Here is a 27,096-nt window from a genome sequence, read left to right as displayed (position 1 = left end):
TAAATCTAAACAAATTTTAACACTTTCCAAGAAAATCATTAAAAAATTATATCTTTGTTTTAAGTAAACAAGGCAACAGACTACTGTAGTAATTAGCTCTGTGATAAACATCTACAAAGTGACAATGTCCAAGCTGCCGTTTTGTGTATCCTAGGAAACATCAACACCAAGGACTTTACAAATACATATCGTGCTAAGAGTCAAATAATAGTGGACTCTATTATGTATAATTTAAGTGTACAAAATACATTTCTATAGTATATCAAAGTGTTGCTTTGTAGTACTCGATAATCAACCAGTTAATTGTGGTGTCAACAAACTCTATATGAAAAGTGAAAATATCTAAAAACGGTGTACAGATAAAAGAATATACTTGGGAAACAAATATACAGTGTACTCCAGGAAATGAATAATAGTGTTATCAACCATTTACATATAGTCATCACTTAGTATCAATTTAACATTGCCAGCAAATGTTCACTCTATCTCTCTCCGTCTCTCTCTCTCTCTTCTCTCTCCCTCTCTCTCTATCTCTCTTATTTCCTTTGTTAATATTCTTGATGAATATTCTACATCATGAATGATGAAATATTTGAAGATGTTTGAATAAAGTCACATTCCGTTACTCAGAGATCTGCTTCTTTTAAAGGAAGATAATAAATACTCATGAACACTATTGTTGCCATGGTGACTTTGTTATACATTCAATGGTAACTATCACAACGCTGTTGCCATGGTGACTACTATGTAACCATCAATACTGTTACTATAAAGTTTACCAAGCAAAATCGCTAAAATGGTAAATGTTAAACACAGATCAAAACAATAGTCTTATTTTCATAAAAAAATCTTTATGTTAGCAATATTACAAAACAACTTCAAGTTAATGGTTTTATCACTAACAAAATGAGATTCTGTTTCATGTAAAAAAGCATGAAGCAGTTTTAAAAGTTTTAAAAGGCAAAAAAAAACAACAACATAACTATCTTATTATAATATTAAAGACATACTTTGGAATACATATGTACTAATACATTTACCTTTTAATGATACCATCACCTTATATCTCTGATATAGAAAATCATCTTTATGTTTCATATGCCTTCAATCTTAAATTTTGAGAGAAGTGTTTGACAGTTAAATAAAAAAGGTTATATATATGTTTTTTTCTGTTCATAAAAATGTATCCTTCTAATGATCTACATTGTCAAAAACTTATGTACAAACAAGATAATTTGTTAATAAATTTTAACATGTTTCAACAATGGAAATGGTGACACATTTTGCAATAGTCTATGTTCATGCAGTACAGCAACAAGATCTTTAGCATGGAAATGTAAGATGTCGTTGTATACAGTTATATGTGATGTTTCTTCTCTAATCCCGGGCATTTCAAATTCTTCTTGTATATTAAACAGAGTGACAGTGAGGAAAAGCCATGCACTTTACAATTGGCAAGAAATTATTTCCATAAAAATTCAAATGATGATAAAAAGGACACCCAATAACAGTGATAAATTCTTTTGTATAAAAGCACTGTTTGTCTATAAAAGTGACGCCTTAGTCCATGAGAAATGTGTAAATATATCAAGTTCTGCTGGATGACCTTCGACCTATGGATATCTCCACTTCGCTTTCTGTGCAAGTATATCACTTTTGAGGTTGTGAGCAAAACAGATCCCCAATATCTGTAATAAATCAGAAAATAAAGGGTTTATATAATGAGTAAATTAATACATAAAATGTTTAGCAATCAGTAATCATACGCAATGTATTTTAGCAATCAGTTATTTGTCCATGAAGTACAAATGCTATTTTAATTCATCAAGGTTGGTTTACAGCTTTGTTTTAGAGGAAATCACTGCTATTATTAGTCATTTTAATTGGTACAAAAATCCATAAAAATTGCAACCATGCCATTCAATGTTCCAAAAACCTCTATCCCTGTATTCCAATTTTTATTGAAATAGGACAATTTAAAATTATGACCCTTTTAGGCATCATGACAGCCATCTTGAATTTGTCAGAAAAAAAGAAATGAATCCTTATTGGCCATCTTCAGTTTATTTATTATAAGATATATTACCATGTGCAATTTCAAAACAATATGCTAATTGTTTTTTTTTGGAAATCTGCAGAATCAAATTGTGGACAGATAGATGGACAGTCAGACATACAGGGCAATTACTATCAGGGCTAGCTCCAGTATGTCTAATGGGAACTATATCAAAATATTATTTACCTGAAGGACAGCCATGGCTACCAGTACTGAGGCGACCGGTATGAGATTTACTTCCATCCATTTCTCTCCCTGAGGTATACAGCCCTCTGTATATATCGTCTGACTTCTTATGTCATCCTGTTACACAAATATTTTTATTACAAAATTATTAAAAATGTTTTATGTATATACTAGTGTATCGATATTAATGACAAATGAAGTGTTCCCCTTCTAGTGACCGTAAATTCAAATTATATCTTCATATTACATTGACAGGACTGAAACAAAATTTGATTATAAAATAATGAATGTCCATCATTTGATACTGGATCAAGCTTTAACAATGAATACATTGGTGTGGAAAGAAATTTTGATGACTAGATTTTATACATTTAATATTGACTAAATCTTGTTGATACATAAATTATCTGCCATGTTAACACAGAGAGTGGGAGGGTGCTATGGAGGTAAGATAGATAATGTGAACTTACATGTTCTGGTTTGGAAATGTCATAGCCACAGTGTCGATTTTGTATTATTTCCTGAATGGAGACAGAAATCATTATGAAATATAAAAATTGAGCGAAACAAATTCAACAAAATGTTTCATGAATTATTTCAGCACAAAATACAAGGCATAACCTTTACTTTACATACATATAAAATTGCCAGTAAGTTGTAATATATGATTAACAATTGATGCAATAAAATTTTAATGAATTTCTATTTCTTAAGTTGAAGCATTCGTTCCAACCTAACTTTTATTTCATATTGCAGCACTTGTTCCCAAGACCATAGTTACTTTTCCCCGTACCATGGTTACTGTTCCTCACACCATGGTAACTGTCCTCATTACCATAGTTACTGTTCCCCTTATCATAGTTACTGTTCCCCATGCCATTGTTACTGTTCCCCATATTATTGTTACTGTTCCCCATGCCATGGTTACTGTCCCCACACCATGGTAACTGTTCCCCATACCATAGTTACTGTTTCCCTTATCATTGTTACTGTTCCCACACCATGGTTACTGTTCCCCAAACCATAGTTACTGTTCCCCATACCATGGTTACTGTTCCCCACACCATGGTTACTGTTCCCCATACTATGGTTGATGTTCCCCATACCATGGTTACTGTTCCCTATACCATGGTAACTGTTTCCAATACCATAGTTACTGTTCCCCATACCATGGTTACTGTTCCTCACACCATAGTAACTGTCCCCATTACCATAGTTACTGTTCCCCTTATCATAGTTACTGTTCCCCATGCCATGGTTTAAAAAATACTGTTCCCCACACCATGGTAACTGTTCCCTAAACTATAGTTACTGTTCCTCACACCATGGTTACTGTCCTCCATACCATGGTACCACTGGTTACTGTTCCCCATGACACATGGTTACTGTTCCCATACCATGGTTACTGTTCCCAGTACTTATACCATGGTTACTGTCCCCATACCATGGTTACTGTTCCCCATACCATGGTTACTGTTCCCCATACCATGGTTACATGTTCTGTCCCATACCATGGTTACTGTTCCCATACAATGTTACTGTTCCATACCATGGTTACTGTTCCCCCATACCATGGTTAACTGTTCCCCATACCATGGTTACTGTACCCCCTACCATGGTTACTGTTCCCCATACCATGGTTACTGTTCCCCATACCATGGTTACTGTTCCCCATACCATGGTTACTGTTCCCCATACCATGGTTACTGTTCCCCCATACCATGGTTACTGTTCCCCATACCATGGTTACTGTTCCCCATACCATGGTTACTGTTCCCCATACCATGGTTACTGTTCCCATACCATGTTACTTTCCCATACCAGGTTACTGTTCCCCATACCATGGTTACTGTTCCCCATACCATGGTTACTGTTCCCCATACCATGGTTACTGTTCCCCATACCATGGTTACTGTTCCCCATACCATGGTTACTGTTCCCCATACCATGGTTACTGTTCCCCATACCATGGTTACTGTTCCCCATACCATGGTTACTGTTCCCCATACCATGGTTACTGTTCCCCATACCATGGTTACTGTTTCCCCATACCATGGTTACTGTTCCCCATACCATGGTTACTGTTCCCCCATACCATGGTTACTGTTCCCCATACCATGGTTACTGTTCCCCATACCATGGTTACTGTTCCCCATACCATGGTTGATGTTCCCCATACCATGGTTACTGTCCCCCATACTAAGGTAACTGTTCCCCATACCATGGTTACTGTTCCCCATACCATGGTTACTGTTCCCCATACCATGGTAACTGTCCCCCATACCATGGTTACTGTTCCCCATACCATGGTTACTGTTCCCCATACCATGGTAACTGTTCCCCATACCATGGTTACTGTTCCCTATACCATGGTTACTGTTCCCCATACCATGGTTACTGTTCCCCATACCATGGTTACTGTTCCCCATACCATGTTACTGTTCCCCATACCATGGTTACTGTTCCCCATACCATGGTTACTGTTCCCCATACCATGGTTACTGTTCCCCATACCATGGTTTACTGTTCCCCATACCATGGTTACTGTTCCCCATACCATGGTTACTGTTCCCCATACCATGGTTACTGTTCCCCATACCATGGTTACTGTTCCCCATACCATGGTTACTGTTCCCCATACCATGGTTACTGTTCCCCATACCATGGTTACTGTTCCCCATACCATGGTTACTGTTCCCCATACCATGGTTACTGTTCCCCATACCATGGTTACTGTTCCCCATACCATGGTTACTGTTCCCCATACCATGGTTACTGTTCCCCATACCATGGTTACTGTTCCCCATACCATGGTTACTGTTCCCCATACCATGGTTGATGTTCCCCATACCATGGTTACTGTTCCCCATACCATGGTTACTGTTCCCCATACCATGGTTACTGTTCCCCATACCATGGTTACTGTTCCCCATACCATGGTTACTGTTCCCCATACCATGGTTACTGTTCCCCATACCATGGTTACTGTTCCCCATACCATGGTTACTGTTCCCCATACCATGGTTACTGTTCCCCATACCATGGTTACTGTTCCCCATACCATGGTTACTGTTCCCCATACCATGGTTACTGTTCCCCATACCATGGTTACTGTTCCCCATACCATGGTTACTGTTCCCCATACCATGGTTACTGTTCCCATACCATGGTACTGTTCCCCATACCATGGTTACTGTTCCCCATACCATGGTTACTGTTCCCCATACCATGGTTACTGTTCCCCATACCATGGTTACTGTTCCCCATACCATGGTTACTGTTCCCCATACCATGGTTACTGTTCCCCATACCATGGTTACTGTTCCCCATACCATGGTTACTGTTCCCCATACCCATGGTTACTGTTCCCCATACCATGGTTACTGTTCCCCATACCATGGTTACTGTTCCCCCATACCATGGTTACTGTTCCCCATACCATGGTTACTGTTCCCCATACCATGGTTACTGTTCCCCATACCATGGTTACTGTTCCCCATACCATGGTTACTGTTCCCCATACCATGGTTACTGTTCCCCATACCATGGTTACTGTTCCCCATACCATGGTTACTGTTCCCCATACCATGGTTACTGTTCCCCATACCATGGTTACTGTTCCCCATACCATGGTTACTGTTCCCCATACCATGGTTACTGTTCCCCATACCATGGTTACTGTTCCCCATACCATGGTTACTGTTCCCCATACCATGGTTACTGTTCCCCATACCATGGTTACTGTTCCCATACCATGGTTACTGTTCCCCATACCATGGTTACTGTTCCCCATACCATGGTTACTGTTCCCCATACCATGGTTACTGTTCCCCATACCATGGTTACTGTTCCCCATACCATGGTTACTGTTCCCCATACCATGGTTACTGTTCCCCATACCATGGTTGATGTTCCCCATACCATGGTTACTGTTCCCCATACCATGGTTACTGTTCCCCATACCATGGTTACTGTTCCCCATACCATGGTTGATGTTCCCCATACCATGGTTACTGTACCCCATACCACGGTTACTGTTCCCCATACCATGGTTACTGTTCCCTATACCATGGTTACTGTTCCCCATACCATGGTTACTGTTCCCCATACCATGGTTACTGTTCCCCATACCATGGTTACTGTTCCCCATACCATGGTTACTGTTCCCCATACCATGGTTACTGTTCCCCATACCATGGTTACTGTTCCCCATACCATGGTTACTGTTCCCCATACCATGGTAACTGTTCCCCATACCATGGTTACTGTTCCCCATACCATGGTTACTGTTCCCCATACCATGGTTACTGTTCCCCATACCATGGTTACTGTTCCCCATACCATGGTTACTGTTCCCCATACCATGGTTACTGTTCCCCATACCATGGTTACTGTTCCCCATACCATGGTTACTGTTCCCCATACCATGGTTACTGTTCCCCATACCATGGTTACTGTTCCCCATACCATGGTTACTGTTCCCCATACCATGGTTACTGTTCCCCATACCATGGTAACTGTTCCCCATACCATGGTTACTGTACCCCATACCATGGTTACTGTTCCCCATACCATGGTTACTGTTCCCCATACCATGGTTACTGTTCCCCATACCATGGTTACTGTTCCCCATACCATGGTTACTGTTCCCCATACCATGGTAACTGTTCCCCATACCATGGTTACTGTTCCCCATACCATGGTTACTGTTCCCCATACCATGGTTACTGTTCCCTATACCATGGTTACTGTTCCCCATACCATGGTTACTGTTCCCCATACCATGGTTACTGTTCCCCATACCATGGTTACTGTTCCCCATACCATGGTTACTGTTCCCCATACCATGGTAGTTACTGTTCCCCATACCATGGTTACTGTTCCCCATACCATGGTTACTGTTCCCCATACCATGGTTACTGTTCCCCATACCATGGTTACTGTTCCCCATACCATGGTTACTGTTCCCCATACATGGTTACTGTTCCCATACCATGGTTACTGTTCCCCATACCATGGTACTACTGTCCCCATACCATGGTTACTGTTCCCCATACCATGGTTACTGTTCCCCATACCATGGTTACTGTTCCCCATACCATGGTTACTGTTCCCCATACCATGGTTACTGTTCCCCATACCATGGTTACTGTTCCCCATACCATGGTTACTGTTCCCCATACCATGGTTACTGTTCCCCATACCATGGTTACTGTTCCCATACCATGGTTACTGTTCCCCATACCATGGTTACTGTTCCCCATACCATGGTTACTGTTCCCCATACCATGGTTACTGTTCCCCATACCATGGTTACTGTTCCCCATACCATGGTTATGTTCCCCATACCATGGTTACCATACCATGGTTACTGTTCCCCATACCATGGTAACTGTTCCCCATCCACCATGGTTACTGTTCCCCACCCATGGTTACTTTTCCCCATACCATGGTTACTGTTCCCATACCATGGTACTGTTCCCATACCATGGTTACTGTTCCCCATACCATGGTTACTGTTCCCCATACCATGGTTACTGTTCCCCATACCATGGTACTGTTCCCCATACCATGGTTACTGTTCCCCATACCATGGTTACTGTTCCCCATACCATGGTTACTGTTCCCCATACCATGGTTACTGTTCCCCATACCATGGTTACTGTTCCCCATACCATGGTTACTGTTCCCCATACCATGGTTACTGTTCCCCATACCATGGTTACTGTTCCCCATACCATGGTAACTGTTCCCCATACCATGGTTACTGTTCCCCATACCATGGTTACTGTTCCCCATACCATGGTTTACTGTTCCCCATACCATGGTTACTGTCCCATACCATGGTTCTGTCCCCATACCATGGTTACTGTTCCCCATACCATGGTTACTGTTCCCCATACCATGGTTACTGTTCCCCATACCATGGTTACTGTTCCCATACCATGGTTACTGTTCCCCATACCATGGTTACTGTTCCCCATACCATGGTTACTGTTCCCCATACCATGGTTACTGTTCCCCATACCATGGTTACTGTTCCCCATACCATGGTTACTGTTCCCCATACCATGGTTACTGTTCCCATACCATGGTTACTGTTCCCCATACCATGGTTACTGTTCCCCATACCATGGTTACTGTTCCCCCATACCATGGTTACTGTTCCCCATACCATGGTTACTGTTCCCCATACCATGGTTACTGTTCCCCATACCATGTTATGGTTACTGTTCCCCATACCATGGTTACTGTTCCCCATACCATGGTTACTGTTCCCCATACCATGGTTACTGTTCCCCATACCATATGTTTGTTCCCATACCATGGTTACTGTTCCCCATACCATGGTTACTGTTCCCCATACCATGGTTACTGTTCCCCATACAATGGTTACTGTTCCCATACCATGGTTACTGTTCCCCATACCATGGTTACTGTTCCCCATACCATGGTTACTGTTCCCCATACCATGGTTGTGTTCCCCATACCATGGTTACTGTTCCCCATACCATGGTTCTGTACCCCATACAATGGTTACTGTTCCCATACAATGGTTGATGTTCCCATACCATGGTTACTGTTCTGGTTCGTCCCATACCATGGTTACTGTTCCCCATACCATGGTTATCTGTTCCCCATACCATGGTTACTGTTCCCCATACCATGGTTACTGTTCCCCATACCATGGTTACTGTTCCCCATACCATGGTTATGTTCCCCATAACCATGGTTACTGTACCCCATACCATGGTTACTGTTCCCCATACCATGGTTCGTCCCAACATGTTCCCCATACCATGGTTGACTGTTCCCCATACCATGGTTACTGTTCCCCATACCATGGTCTACTACATGGTTACTGTTCCCCATACCATGTATGCCATACTGTGTTCCCCATACCATTGTTGATGTTCCTCATACCATGGTTACCATGTCCCCCATATCATGGTTACTGTTCCCCATACCATGGTTACTGTTCCCCATACCATGGTTGATGTTCCCCATACCATGGTTACTGTTCCCCATGGTCCATTCCAATGGTTACTGTTCCCCATACCATGGTTACTGTTCCCAATACCATGGTTGATGTTCCCCATACCATGGTGAAAGTGACAAATGTTTCAGTAATGTTTATGAATGAAGTAGGGGATCTTAAGAATTTCACACTCACATTTGTAGGTTTGCAGCAGGAGAATGGTACCCCACAAGCCTCTGCCCCCGGGGATGAACAGTTGAAATATCTGTTGAGTTCCCAGTCTCTATAGTCAGTCATCCCACAACACAGTAACTGCAACCATATTGGTTAAAAATAAATGTACCATAGATCATATCAATAGTTACCACACAAATCAGACAAATACACATACCATAGATAATATCAATAGTTACCACACAAATCAGACAAATACACATACCATAGATAATATCAATAGTTACCACACAAATCAGACAAATACACATACCATTGATTATATCAATAGTTACCCACAAATCAGACAAATACACATACCATAGATTATATCAATAGTTACCAACAAATCAGACAAATACACATACCATAGATTATATCAATAGTTACCACACAAATCAGACAAATACACATACCATAGATTATATCAATAGTTACCACACAAATCAGACAAATACACATACCATAGATTATATCAATAGTTACCACACAAATCAGACAAATACACATACCATAGATAATATCAATAGTTACCACACAAATCAGACAAATACACATACCATAGATAATATCAATAGTTACCACACAAATCAGACAAATACACATACCATAGATTATATCAATAGTTACCACACAAATCAGACAAATACACATACCATAGATAATATCAATAGTTACCACACAAATCAGACAAATACACATACCATAGATTATATCAATAGTTACCACACAAATCAGACAAATACACATACCATAGATAATATCAATAGTTACCACACAAATCAGACAAATACACATACCATAGATAATATCAATAGTTACCACACAAATCAGACAAATACACATACCATAGATAATATCAATAGTTACCACACAAATCAGACAAATACACATACCATAGATATATAATATTACCACACAAATCAGACAAAATACATCATAGTTACCACACAAATCAGACAAATACACATACCATAGATAATATCAATAGTTACCACACAAATCAGACAAATACACATACCATAGATTATATCAATAGTTACCACACAAATCAGACAAATACACATACCATAGATTATATCAATAGTTACCACACAAATCAGACAAATACACATACCATAGATTATATCAATAGTTACCACACAAATCAGACAAATACACATACCATAGATAATATCAATAGTTACCACACAAATCAGACAAATACACATACCATAGATTATATCAATAGTTACCACACAAATCAGACAAATACACATACCATAGATTATATCAATAGTTACCACACAAATCAGACAAATACACATACCATAGATTATATCAATAGTTACCACACAAATCAGACAAATACACATACCATAGATTATATCAATAGTTACCACACAAATCAGACAAATACACATACCATAGATAATATCAATAGTTACCACACAAATCAGACAAATACACATACCATAGATAATATCAATAGTTACCACACAAATCAGACAAATACACATACCATAGATAATATCAATAGTTACCACACAAATCAGACAAATACACATACCATAGATTATATCAATAGTTACCACACAAATCAGACAAATACACATACCATAGATAATATCAATAGTTACCACACAATCAAAAATCAGACAAATACACATACCATAGATTATATCAATAGTTACCACACAAAATCAGACAAATACACATACCATAGATTATATCAATAGTTACCACACAAATCAGACAAATACACATACCATAGATAATATCAATAGTTACCACACAAATCAGACAAATACACATACCATAGATAATATCAATAGTTACCACACAAATCAGACAAATACACATACCATAGATTATATCAATAGTTACCACACAAATCAGACAAATACACATACCATAGATTATATCAATAGTTACCACACAAATCAGACAAATACACATACCATAGATAATATCAATAGTTACCACACAAATCAGACAAATACACATACCATAGATATATCAATAGTTACCACACAAATCAGACAAATACACATACCATAGATTATATCAATAGTTACCACACAAATCAGACAAATACACATACCATAGATTATATCAATAGTTACCACACAAATCAGACAAGTACACATACCATAGATAATATCAATAGTTACCACACAAATCAGACAAGTACACATACCATAGATTATATCAATAGTTACCACACAAATCAGACAAATACACATACCATAGATTATATCAATAGTTACCACACAAATCAGACAACAAATACACATACCATAGATAATATCAATAGTTACCACACAAATCAGACAAATACACATACCATAGATTATATCAATAGTTACCACACAAATCAGACAAATACACATACCATAGATAATATCAATAGTTACCACACAAATCAGACAAATACACATTACCATAGATAATATCAATAGTTACCACACAAATCAGACAAATACACATACCATAGATTATATCAATAGTTACCACACAAATCAGACAAATACACATACCATAGATTATATCAATAGTTACCACACAAATCAGACAAATACACATACCATAGATAATATCAATAGTTACCACACAAATCAGACAAATACACATACCATAGATAATATATCAATAGTTACCACACAAATCAGACAAATACACATACCATAGATATAATATCAATAGTTACCACACAAATCAGACAAATACACATACCATAGATAATATCAATAGTTACCACACAAATCAGACAAATACACATACCATAGATAATATCAATAGTTACCACACAAATCAGACAAATACACATACCATAGATAATATCAATAGTTACCACACAAATCAGACAAATACACATACCATAGATAATATCAATCAATAGTTACCACACAAATCAGACAAATACACATACCATAGATTATATCAATAGTTACCACACAAATCAGACAAATACACATACCATAGATTATATCAATAGTTACCACACAAATCAGACAAATACACATACCATAGATAATAACAATAGTTACCACAAATAAATCAATAGTTACCACACAAATCAGACAAATACACATACCATAGATTATATCAATAGTTACCACACAAATCAGACAAATACACATACCATAGATAATATCAATAGTTACCACACAAATCAGACAAATACACATACCATAGATAATATCAATAGTTACCACACAAATCAGACAAATACACATACCATAGATAATATCAATAGTTACCACACAAATCAGACAAATACACATACCATAGATAATATCAATAGTTACCACACAAATCAGACAAATACACATACCATAGATAATATCAATAGTTACCACACAAATCAGACAAATACACATACCATAGATCATATCAATAGTTACCACACAAATCAGACAAATACACATACCATAGATAATATCAATAGTTACCACACAAATCAGACAAATACACATACCATAGATTATATCAATAGTTACCACACAAATCAGACAAATACACATACCATAGATAATATCAATAGTTACCACACAAATCAGACAAATACACATACCATAGATTATATCAATAGTTACCACACAAATCAGACAAATACACATACCATAGATAATATCAATAGTTACCACACAAATCAGACAAATACACATACCATAGATAATATCAATAGTTACCACACAAATCAGACAAATACACATACCATAGATATATACAATAGTTACCACACAAATCAGACAAATACACATACCATACAGTCCATCACAAATCACTACATGATTATATCAATAGTTACCACACAAATCAGACAAATACACATACCATAGATAATATCAATAGTTACCACACAAATCAGACAAATACACATACCATAGATAATATCAATAGTTACCACACAAATCAGACAAATACACATACCATTGATTATATCAATAGTTACCACACAAATCAGACAAATACACATACCATAGATTATATCAATAGTTACCACACAAATCATACAAGTACACATACCATAGATAGATATTATATCAATAGTTACCACACAAATCAGACAAATACGCATACCATAGATAATATCAATAGATACCAAACAAATCAGACAAATACACATACCATAGATAATATCAATAGTTACCACACAAATCAGACAAATACACATACCATAGATAATATCAATAGATACCACACAAATCAGACAAATACACATACCATAGATAATATCAATAGTTACCACACAAATCAGACAAGAACACATACCACAGATAATATCAATAGTTACCACACAAATCAGACAAATACACATACCATAGATTATATCAATAGTTACCACACAAATCAGACAAATACACATACCATAGATTATATCAATAGTTACCACACAAATCAGACAAATACACATACCATAGATAATATCAATAGTTACCACACAAATCAGACAAATACACATACCATTGATAATATCAATAGTTACCACACAAATCAGACAAATACACATACCATAGATAATATCAATAGTTACCACACAAATCAGACAAATACACATACCATAGATAATATCAATAGTTACCACACAAATCAGACAAATACACATACCATAGATTATATCAATAGTTACCACACAAATCAGACAAATACACAAGAAATTCATTGCTTTCTTAACTCACAACAGTTCAATCAGATACAGGTCAGTTGCATGAGAATAATTTCAGCCATCCTGGTAACCAGATGATCCAGATTCTTTCAGGCAAGTTCAAGTTTTTTTAAAAGAATTTTAAATTAATTTGAAATGTGAAAGGTTTACAGTATAAAGCTGACAGTGCATTGGTGACCATGAAAGATAAAGCATGATAACATTTGTTTGTGTTTTACATCTCATTAACAGCCACACTTCAGGCCATAATAGGTTTAGGTAGTGAATTAAAGGTAGAGAACCCAGATACAAACTACTCCAGGTGTAATTCAAACTGGGACCCAGAGATGGAGGACTAATGATACCATGTTGGAACACATTATCCACTGCTGGGCCACCATACACTGCTCAGATACAGTCATTTGGGGTCAAATGATAACCCCTGAAGACCCTTGGGTCAAATGATGTCATAATAACCCCTCCCTCAATACCTTTAGGGTCAAATGATGAACTCATAACTTCTCAAGACTATTGGGGTCAAATGATGACCTAATAACCTCTAAAGACTCTTGGAGTCAAATAATGACCTAATAACCTCTTAAGACCCTTGGAGTCAAATGACGACCTTATAACCTCTCAAGACCCTTGAGGTCAAATGATGACCTAATAACCTCTATAGACTCTTGGGTTCAAATGACGACCTAATAACCTCTCAAGACCCTTGGAGTGAATGATGGCCTAATAACCTCTCAAGACCATTGGGGGCCAATGATGACCTAATAACCTGTACAGACAAATGGGGTCGAATGATGACCTAAAACACAACCTACCCAGTCCTCCTGTACCCAGTCTATGAGGTTCTGAAGGTCAATGTCTTCACGATAATTTACAATCATTGTCCTCACTTGCATCTCTATTTCACCTCGTACCTGTCAAAGTAAAAAGTTCAACATTCAACTAAAATTCATGCTTAATACAGATTTTAATCTATTCAATCATTAAATATAATTTGTCATATTTAATCCAGAGAATACCTCATTTAATTATTTATTTATATATGCTATGAAGAGAAATAAAACTATGTACATATTGATACTGCATAGGGATTGCATTCAACAAATCAACTACCTACATTTTTTCCTTCCATGTTGATAAGATGATCAGCTCCATGCAGGTTATTTGTCTACCTAGTACTTACCCAGTCTTTGTAGACAAAACCTAGAATTCCAATCAGCAACTCCACACAGAAGATCAGACCGACCAACACACAAAACTGAAAACAAAACAAGATTAAATACAAACACCTCACATCCTAGCTCCTTTGGAACATTCAATAAATTGTTCTCTACATGTATCTACCATTTTAGTTGATAGTTCTGTGTACTTAAATGTATGGCTTTAACTCTAAACGTCTGAAATGTATAGATAGATAGGAGACAACACAAAAAGAACAATTAAAGACTTAGAAAAGAAATAATATGTTGATGTGACATGTTATTTGTAATGCAGAATGATCTGTTCTTAAGAGCAAATGGAGATTGCATGTCCATCAAGTGTTTGCTAAGGAAAATTCATTTCAAGCAAATCAATTGTTCAGATATTGATGTCATACTGGGAACAGGCTGTATCAATTGTTCAGATATTGATGTCATACTGGGAACAGGCTGTATCAGTTGTTCAGATATTGATGTCATACTGGGAACAGGCTGTATCAATTGTTCAGATATTGATGTCATACTGAAAACAGGCTGTATCAATTGTTCATATATTGATGTCATACTGGGAACAGGCTGTATCAATTGTTCAGATATTGATGTCATACTGGGAACAGGCTGTATCAATTGTTCAGATATTGATGTCATACTGGGAACAGGCTGTATCAATTGTTCAGATATTGATGTCATACTGGGAACAGGCTGTATCCTCATTAAGGAAAGGTTATACTGAACTGCCAACATGACTCCACTGAATTAGTTTTGAGATTATATTTTCAGACAGGATGTACAAGAGACCAAAGGTGAAAGGAGATGGAATGGCCCACCTCATCTTATGGTGATAAGAGAAGAATGTAAGTTTTTTAAACATTGTAGCTTAATTAGTACTGTAATTAATACATGTAACAGTAATATTGATGGTAAATATCACTAATTTGCAGCAACTAAAAAACAGGAAGACAAAACAATTAGAATTTTAAATGTATTTTTTTTTAAATACCATTTCCCCAATTCATCTGTTAAATAAAAAGAAAATGAATAAAAACAAATTCCAAGAGAATTAGCTATACATAAGTATAGATGTACTGTATCTAAGAGACTGCTGTTAAATCTACATAACCTTATTGTAATTATTCTATTTTTGGTATGACACATAAGATTCATTAGAATTATTTCTGGATCAGCAGGAGAATGAATGAGATCCGAGTCTGTAGCCTGACAATGTCCCTATAGCTAGGACCAGTCCTGGCAAATCTCCCATGACACAGCCATGCATGACCACATTTCGTACCAATACTATAATAGATATATATTCACCATCAACCTTATATACACATTGGATATGTGTACCTGGGTATGTCCTTATGAGAATGTGACTGTCACTGTCTTTATCAATCTCAATAATTGTACAATTTGTTGATTCGGTTTTCCTTCGCAGATGTATCTCTAAATCAATATATGGTGGATTTATATCACTATATCAAAATAATATTATTGTTCTGCGATTGTCCATATAATGTTTCTGTTTTGATAGCAACTATATATTTCATAAAATATTGGTCTAACTAAACCTAATTAAGCCAACTTTTGTTTTAAAGCTGGGGCATAACACTGAAAAAGGTGTAGGTATATTGTTCCAATGTAGGTTGTGTACATCTACTCTGTATAAGGATTACTGCAACCAAGATTTGATGAAACCCCTGCAGTAGCTGTAGGACATACCATGACAAACCAAAATGCAGTATTAATTAATTATAACACCCCCCCATCCACCACCAACTTTTTTTGGCAATAAAATGTAAGATCAAGAAAATTTTATGTTGAGTGTAATGCCTGATTATTTTACAGGTAAATGAGTTAAATAAACAACTTCTCTGATGTAGTCATCAGTGCAGGTCAGACATAAAAGTGACACAGCCTTTGTATGTATAAACGCCCTACTGCAGCAGTCGGAGCAGTAGAAGCTGGGACTCAATGTCTATAGTTTATATCAGTCTAGGCTATATCACTATACAGCTGTTCAGGTCCATTGCATCTAACAAAGCTTTAGTAATCAACAAATTGTGTTCTGAGGTTTAACTTATGCGATTGTTACCGTGAATTTAAGACTTAACAAGTAACTGTGCTGCAAATGTCCCTATAGCTATACTTACAGGACAAAGTAGTAATTCCAACCGTGTAGACAAAATTAAAACAAATTCAAATTTTTGAGGCAATCTGCCTCCTTATTAAGACACACATAACAAACAAGATTACATAATATGATACAAACACAAACAGTAATATGGGACAATGAAAATAGACAAATATTTAGCAGCACAATGGTGCACAATTAATTATAACCCTTTGGTAAGTTGGAAAAGCTATACTTATATCTACATGTAAGTGAAATAATGGAGATAAAAGGTGTATAAAATAATAGTTGAAACAAACTCTTCGCCATTAATATGAACCATATCCAGTGAAAACGTTAGCACCCATGCACAGTTCAAGAAAATACAAAACTCCTAAAGATTAGAGGGCATTAAGAGAATCACTCTTAAGTATATATCTGTGTGGCTATGAATGGGTTTCCATATATAAAATGATCCTTCATAAATGCAGGTAAAGGATATATTACAGAATTAGTAAAAATCAAAAGAATTGTTATATTAGCGAACAATATACATGTACAGTAATGATATTATTAGGAAATGATAGCTAAATTGTTGAAAAACAACCCTCTACCCATAAAAGATTTAAACTATTGGTACCTACCAAATAAAGGAAATTTGCTGTCAAGATAGACATTTGGTAAAGATCATAAAAAACATTTTGAATTTTTAATATGATAGGCAATGTACAATGCCCGTTCTGTTCTTTATGATAAAAGTGTTGATTACAAATTATTTTCCAATGTACAGTTATTGATTTACTGTCAATAATACAAGTTAATTGGAGTAAACTTTATACATGGATTAATTATAAACAGTCAATAATTTACCATCATTACTATAAAACTATTGGCCACTTATCAATCATGAATTACCTGGCTCAAGATCGAGATGCCAAGAAAATTAAATCAAATTAGAAAAGAACATCAGATTTTGCTTGAATATATTTAGAGAAGTTCCAGATTTAACATGTGAATTCAGATTGCTAGCTTCAAGTTTTTAAAGATGCTCCACCGCCGACAGAGCATAAATGATATTCATCATTTGAACAATATTTGGTGTTTAATCGTGTATATATATGTCTAATTAGCACAAAAAATAATGTAGCAGAATTTATTTTGCCTTTGGTGCATGCGCAATCACTACTTATTCCATATAGGATATAGTGCTACAGATTTTTTTCGGGATGCAATTAATTATTTTTCATATTTTTAACTTGAAGTAAAATTAGAAGCTCAAACTTTTTAATGCTGGTAATGGTGTAAAGTAAGTAACTTTTGTAACTGAAGAAAAATACTAAATCGTCTGCTCCTGTTTTTGACAGTGAAAAAATACCATTTGTCAGCGGTGGAGCATCTTTAACTAAGTTAATTATTATGCTTACTTCATGTTTTAACAAAGTTAATTTATATAAATTATAAAATTTCTGCTAAGTACACAAAACTAATTAACCTAGTTAGAGTGCTGATTATCTACCAGGTATTTTACACAGATCTATGTGTGTAACACAAGATTTTTGTAATCATGAATTTAATTCATATCTTCTGCCAGTCTATAAACATAACAAAAAGTTGTTTTAAATTAAACGCCAGTGTAAATACAAAATTTCTAAAACTATGTGTGTAATCTATAAAAATATAAACTGAGTGATGGCAAGTGACATTTTATTCCATATATGTAAAATATAAGGTACCACCTCTCCTGATCTAAATTTATCCGAGTTAATTCAGAGTCTAGCTACAACAGACAGGACATTACCAAATGTCAAAATGATTATACTCCTATTTACATAATCTAATTTATAGTCTTTATACTATGTTATTGTCCACCTGCCAGAATTTACAGTATTCAATAAACCTGGACCAAATGGTTGATTCATATTTACACAGAGAAACAAAGTAAATAAATTCTGAGGAGGTGATTAAAAATAAGTCAATTTATAGACTCCTCACTCTGAAAAAACTTTGGTATCAAATTCTATCGAGGGCAATAACTACTTGTTATAACGGGACATTATTGTGTACATGACACAGTATATTGACACTTTATCTATGGAACATACGCCAGTTTACATGTGAAAATAATGAACAATCGGATAGGAAGTTTGAGTATCTCATGTCTCTACACATTCAAAATAGATTTAGACATTACAGTACAAAGTCTGGCAATTAATGCAAAAACAGGGTAATACTCTGTTTTCCTACTCAAATAATTAAAAAAAAAAAAAAAAGGTGACGACATCATTTCACCGCAGATATAAGATTAGATTCTCACCTGATAGAAAACAACATTTTATTGCACAATCAGCTATAATAAAATTTCAAGAGAGAATCAAGCATGTCATTGATGTTGATCTCAGTGCTTCAAAATATCAAGCAACTGCAGTTTTCATAAAGAAGACAAATTAACACAATGAAATATTGCATTGAATGCCTTTGGCCTTGTTATCTTTATAATATAAATACCCGCCTGTGAGCAGATACCAGTATACCTACCACACATGTATCGTATATGTATGAGCTTCATATAAATGATCATTATCTATAACAAATGTGCCAGCTCTACATGCATTTTCAGATGAACATGCTTGTATTTATGGAGAACACTTAGTGGCAATATACATGCAGAGTACAACTTACAAATGTGAGTAGACATGTGTTTTCCCTGAGAGCCCCTACACAGCCGGAGAAACCGATGATAAATATGACTAAGCCAATCAGAATGAAGAAGAGTGCAGGGTCAAGGGTTATACTGGTCATTTTGTTGATGTTGTTGAACATGTCTTTTTCCGTCCATGCCCATAATCCAATAGCTAACACTGTTGCTCCGATTAACTGAAATAAAAAAAATATTTCATTATATATTAATGATACATATATATTGCATACTTTCAGTATAACTATACCTATTAACTGTAGCTACCCACTGTGATATTCAAATTGTTTTTTTTTCAATTTCGCTCATCTTGTCTCATTGAATCAATGTGCACTTATATTGTTGTGTTTTTGAAGGCAAATTGACTGATATTGTTTTATGTAAACATAACACATATATATATATATGTCTGTTAGGATCCACAACCACATTCCTATAAACATTAAAGATGCTCCAACGCTGACAAATGGTATTTTTTTCACTATCAAAAACAGGAGAAGACGATTTAGTATTTTTCTTCAGTTAAAAAAGTTACTTACTTTACACCATTACCATCATTGAAAAGTTTGAGCTTCTAATTTTACTTCAAGTTTAAAATATCGAAAATAATTAATTGCATCCCGAAAAAATTCTGTTACACTATATCCTATATGGAATGATGTACTGATTGCGCATGCACCAAAGGCAAAATAAATTATTTTTAATTATATTTTGTGTTAACTAGCCATATATATACAGGATTAAACACCAATTTTTGTTCAAATAATGAATATCATTTATGCTCTGTCGGCAGTGGAGCATCTTTAAACTTTCTTGATATGGAATGACCATATATATGCTGTATCAACATTATATTTAATGCTTATATCTATATTCTTTATTCATTTTGGATGTACACTTCAAGATGTTGAAGTCTAACCCCTAATAAACAGCTGATGATATGATGGACGAGTCATTTCATAACGGTGATCATTTCCATATCTATTGGTACATTATTTTATATACAGTGGTAACAATGGATATGTAGTGTCAATTGAAATAGATATCACAACATATCACAGGATGCAAAATCCATGTAACCACAATATCCTGGCTTTGTGACCAAATTGAAAGACAAATGTACTACAAAAATAAACACCTACACCATAACTTGTTAGAAAATTGCATATGGATATTTATGTATCGACCTTTGAACAGTTTTATGTATATTTTAGCAATGATATGACAAAATTTATAGATGGGTCTACCTGCATGCACAAATCCAAACATGGTTGATTTTCATTGATTACACAACATTGGTAGAGCTACCAGTCTACACCAGTTTTAGTTTTAGATTCTCTACCCTCATTAGGACCCTTTAATTAGAACCAGACAGATCTGAAGAAATCTTCATTACAACTGCGTTAAATCTGCATTCTTAATTTAGAATTGTATCTCCCCTTATTGTGAACCTTATAGCCATGCAGAGCTCCAACAGATTTTAATTATATTTTTGTTATTTATAGATATACAAGTCAGACTAATCAATACCTGGTACTACTGTAAACAAATTGTATTTATCTTTGGACACCTGATCATGACTCAATTTCTACAAAATCCTACATACATTAAGACGCTGTCTAAACCATTGACCAATGCAATCAAACAGTGTTACTTTTGTCAATCATAAATTAATGGAATTGATTGTCCTCCAACTTAACAAAAAATATTCAGTCAATACTTTGAAGCGGCTGTGAATCTAGATATGTAGTCATGATCGGAGCTTCGATTTATAATTTGACATACAGATAGTCTTTAACCTTTTCTGTGTACACATGCAAGCTTGTTTGTCTATCCATATAACACTTTAATGTAAACACTTTGTAGTAATTAGCACGGAAACTTGTAGAAAATTAAGATGAATGATTCCTTGGACTGAAGTCATTAGCCAGCTGTTTAAGTGCGCATGTAGAATTGGTACATTTAATCTATCCGTAAAGGCCACCAATCTTTCTTCATTCCTGATGAGTTGTATTCTTCTTCTGCACTAATTTTGTTTGTTACATGACATATTGAAATTGTTACCAAATTTTTTAGGAACTTTGCTTGCATCTGGGGTTATAACATCATAATTTGAAGATGAATGAAAATATCCATATGTGTCTCTATTGTAATTTAACCCCTATGACCTTCAGGTTACTGCAGTTATAAGGTAAATATGCTTATCTTAATACTTTCATATCCTCATTTACCGGTATAAGTATGTACATTGTATTTTATTCGAGTAGTTGACAGTCAAAATCATCAAATTAATTCAAACAAATTTTAAAATATTGGTATTCTATATGTACCAAGCAACAGTTAGGATCTCCAGAATTGAAATTGGATAATGAGAAGAAGTTGATTATTTTAAGGTCTTAGGGGCTAAATAATTACTATGTATATGGAGACAATTAAACACATGGATATCTAAATGTAATAAAAAGCTGGCAGATTACATTATCAGTCAAATGCAGCTACACTGTATAACCAACAAGGGATTTGATTTATCAAACCTATTCTTAACATACACAAATGTTCTCAAAGATTTGGTTTCATTAGATGTCATTAAAGATGCTCCACCGCCGACAGAGTATAAATGATATTCATCATTTGAACATTAATTGGTGTTTAATCGTGTATATATGCTTGAAATATACCATCCGTGCAAAGGAGCAGGTACGTTAAGACTCGATTATGGCCCCAAAATTAATTCTCCAGTAAAGAACAACATATTTTGCCATATAACAGTTGAATACATTTGCTAACACATTGCATCCCGAAAATATCCCCCATGTGCCAATTATGTTCACTATGACGTCATCAACATGCAGTTTCCCGCCATTTTCCACATAAATTGTTGAAAAATCATACTTTTTGAGTGGTTTTCTCTAAAAATGAATGTGGCCGCCTCGTTGAGCAGAAAGAGATTTTCACACGTTGTGTATCGTGTATTTACGCATATCCATGCAAAATATGATTGACAACCTATTTCAATTGGGCTTTAACAAAGTTCAGATTAACCCTAGCAATTAGTATGTAGTTTTCTAGGATTGCAGTGAAGCATAACAAGTAAACCGAGTACATATAGACTGAATTCAACACATCAATAACTTCTCTTAAAGGCCCACTACCTTTCCGGAGCAAAATTTAAAGGTTTCTTAAAAACATTAATAACAAAAGAAAATATATATCGATGGCTTAAGATGAGGTTATAACACGAAACATATGCTAGATTTCCTGTCTAATGTACAATAACAGTGGAGATTGATTTTGCTGTTTTGCCGTCTAGCGCAGTGATAGTCAACTACCACGCAGCATTTAGGACGACGGCGGGAAACATAAAACGACCCATGTTAAGAAAATTAACATTTTATTTATTCTAATTAAACAGTTCTTAAGGTGATGATAAGTGTGCTAGTAAACGTATAGTTAATAAATCCTCCGACTCTACAAAATTATTGATCTCGTTTTACATTCCTATTTCAAAAATTAAAAGCCGTTTCGGAAAGGTAGTGGCCCTTTAAAGTCTTTATAAAAAAAGTAAGGAACTAAAGTCTAGATCTTACAGCGAGATGGAGAGACAAATATCGACCTGTGGTGTCAATGACGTACACTGGTCGTGTCGGGTATATATTGTAGGTATAAATTTATGTACACAGCCCAGAGATGACAGGAAACTAGTGATACAATATGTATAAATAAATATTGATTGAATAGTCTACATGCTTCAGTACATATTTACTTGTTTGTTACCAACGTGACAAGATAAACAATCCTTGGGGTACTAGATGTATTATACATACCGGTAGAGTTACTGGAGGTCGCATGTTTATTGATCAACCTTACAACATTATAGATTTCCAATAAAATTTCCATGAAAGTTTTATAAGGATAAAGGTCTTCCAAAAATAACGTCAGCTATCATGAGCTTTATGTTATAGCTATCAAGAACAGTAAAGCAGTAGTATTTATATACAGAATTACCTATGTTTCATGGTGTATGTTTAAATAATGAAATTTTGGCTTTTGGCTTTTTTATCCTGAGTTGCCAATTTTAAAAGACATAACATTTGGAAATAATAATATTTGTGCAGACAGCTGTGTTAGCTGCATCATATACCTGCATTTTATCTAATCGTTGTATTTGTTGATGATCATGAAACATCAAGTACATGTACTTTGTTCTGACCATCATTTATTCATATTCACAAATGCAGTCATTCAGTCATTGAAGTTGACTACAGATCTATAGTAAAGCGAATAATCAATTCTTACATGGCGTGATTTGATCATATATCTGATTCCAATAAACCATCAAACAGGTAATTCAACATTCAACAGCTGTTCAGACAGCAAAGCATAGAATTAAAGAAGTGTTATAACTTGTTTTTAAGAGCTTGTATGTATCTATACGAAAAATCTATGTATATTATATTTTTTTCTTTGTCTCATAGCTACATGTGCATATATAGAGCACAAGACACAATATACCATGTAAAGCATTTTATATTTAATAAGACATCATTAAAACATGTTGTAAAATTGAAACATAAATTTGTGTCTTTCATTTCACATGACAAAATGCAAGTGCATGAAGTTAATTTTTATCACATAATGTGCCTATCTAATATCCAATATTTTTTCGAATTGTAATGTTTTTGCATATATGATCACTATAGTGTAATATAACCTGGAGCACTTTTCATTGGTTGGAAATCCATTGTGACATCATGACTTGACTTCAGTAAACATTATGAATGTGACTTCAGAATTTGAAGATATTGTGACAAAATGGAAGCCTCAGCTAGAATATGCTGTACACATTTTTACATTGAGATTTCTCGAAATGTAGGATTTGTATTAATGTGATAAAAGCTACCTTAAGTTTGTGTTCATTTCATACGAAATTTTATGAAACTTGTAGACATTCCAAATTTTTTTATTTTTGTGAGCCTCTAAAATAAAAACTTCTTATATTTCTTTCATAAATCTCATATGAAATGAATGCTCATCTAAGATCCTATTACATGTACATCATAATTATCAAACAAAAAAAAAGGCCCAAGGGCTTTTACTATCATGAGACAACTTTGAATCCAGTTGAATAATAAGTCAAGAAAAATTAAATAAATAATTATTATGATTTTGAAGATGAATGTTTGGAAAACAACACAGCCCTTCCTTAACATCATACAATATCATCAAATCAATAGATCACACCAGTGGAAGTTGAGAAAAAAAAATCAAGTGGTGCTGCGGCAGAATTAAAACCCAAGCAACAACACTTGAACTGGACCATCTCGTAATCAGAAACATCTCATGCAAGTTTTAGCCCAATATTACTACTATGTATATAGCTTGTGTTATAACTAAAAAAAAGTTTGAGAGGTCTTGTACAGGAAAATTGTGATTGCATAATCACACTATAAAATGCTCTTTTAGCCATGGAAACAATAACATTTTGTGAGGGTTAAAAAAAAAACACTTCATAGAATGCCTTTCCTTTACATCCCTTACATGAAGTTCAGCTCAACTGCATCACTGGAACTGGATCATAGAAGTTTAAAATGTATGAAAACAGTTATAAATTACAAACGACTATATATATAAGTCATTCTGATCATCCTTCAGGTCATGATCAGAATAACTTATAAATATGAATCCAACACTTAAATGGAACCTGTTGATGATTGATCAATAATAATTAGATTAATACAGTCAGATTGTGACGGTCAGTTTCAATTAAAAATCAAATTATATATATATACATATATAGGAAATTTGTGGTCAGTACATAGTGAACATGTATTATTAGTTCAAAAGATATATGTATACAATTGCAACAGGAATTAACCCGATTCCTTTCAAATTTTGGCTTTTTGTCATGAGAGGATATTACCAAAAGTCTGTTCTAACACATTCTGACAATTGTATACATGTCTAATCTTAGACTTTGTTGACCAGAATTGTTTTATCAAGATTTAATTCCCATACAGACCCACTACCTTTCTCAAACAGTTTCTAATTTTTAAAATTGGAATGTAAAATGAGATCAATAATTTTGTAGTCTCAAAAGTCACTGTTAACTTACCGTTAATACTACACTTAACATCACCTTCTGAACAATTTAATTAAAATGAAGAAATGTTTTATATCTAAACACTATCTAAATCATATCAGTGTTAGTTTATACATAAAGTGTCATGATAATCATGGACTACAATCTAATTAAGGCAAAAACTTTAAGTTGTACAAATTAAACTGACAATATGAAATCAATAGTCTTAGCTAATAAAACATCATCAAATTTATTAACAGATAAAGTGATCTACTGTGAACAGAGTTAATATTATGTACCATCCAGGGAAAATATCATTAACACAGATTTGCATTGAGATTATTCATACTGTGTTCATGAACTTGAGTCCTTTTGTCCTTCTTTAAATGCCATTTGTAGGGTTTAAACCCCTAAATTCAAGTAAATGTAGAGACATATACTTTTCTTTCCGAAAAAAAATCTTATATGCATTTCAAGCTATTTCTGACACTTATACAATATCCATACAGCTATAACACTCATAATTCATTGTTTACATACCCAAAACAAAACATTGAATCCGAACATCAAATATTTGATGCAGCAGCTGACTTCAGACTTATCCCTCCGAGGATTCCTCGTCATCGCGGCCTCCTTTCCTCGACTCATGATCACTATGACATGTGTCTCGACTTTAACAACCCCTTTTCACGACACAGAAAGTCCTCAGATGGTCATGCAGAGTGACTCTGTGACAGAAACCTTTACTCAATCCATCTGTAAAATAGGCCTTGCCCTCTCACCTTTCAAAACCGGAAGTATTTCCTATCAATCAGACGCTTAAACAAAATGAGTAAAACAAATATAACTGTAGTTGGTGGCATATTCACTTGTCTTTGTCTATACACCGTTGACGAAAATTCAAATTATTTCACTACTTTTATTAAATATA

At 35.1% G+C, this 27,096-nt stretch overlaps 1 protein-coding gene across 1 annotated transcript; it reads right to left on the bottom strand.

Moving 5' to 3' along the window:
* Nucleotides 1-957: 957 nt before the first annotated feature.
* LOC138322856 (tetraspanin-5-like) lies at nucleotides 958-26,963 on the bottom strand. Its single transcript, XM_069267001.1, has 8 exons — nucleotides 26,706-26,963; nucleotides 20,071-20,265; nucleotides 15,263-15,337; nucleotides 14,895-14,993; nucleotides 9,417-9,533; nucleotides 2,713-2,763; nucleotides 2,243-2,359; nucleotides 958-1,688 (listed from the first exon to the last, which is right to left on the bottom strand). The coding sequence occupies exons 1-8, from the start codon at nucleotides 26,811-26,813 to the stop codon at nucleotides 1,614-1,616; spliced, it is 837 nt and encodes a 278-aa protein (XP_069123102.1). The 5' UTR covers nucleotides 26,814-26,963; the 3' UTR covers nucleotides 958-1,613.
* Nucleotides 26,964-27,096: the final 133 nt, after the last annotated feature.

The sequence above is a fragment of the Argopecten irradians genome, chromosome 5 (assembly GCF_041381155.1).
Source record: "Argopecten irradians isolate NY chromosome 5, Ai_NY, whole genome shotgun sequence".
In the NCBI taxonomy this organism is placed as follows: Eukaryota; Metazoa; Mollusca; class Bivalvia; order Pectinida; family Pectinidae; genus Argopecten; species Argopecten irradians.
This window is presented reverse-complemented; position numbering and strand designations above follow the sequence as displayed.

Coding starts and splice junctions, on each gene's coding strand:
- LOC138322856 (XM_069267001.1), bottom strand. CDS start 26,813: ATGAGTCGAGGAAAGGAGGCCGCGATGACGAGGAATCCTCGGAGGGAT. Junction 2,764..9,416: donor CCTGCTGCAAACCTACAAAT/GTGAGTGTGAAA, acceptor GTCTCCATTCAG/GAAATAATACAAAATCGACA. Junction 2,360..2,712: donor ACATTTCCAAACCAGAACAT/GTAAGTTCACAT, acceptor TTTGTGTAACAG/GATGACATAAGAAGTCAGAC.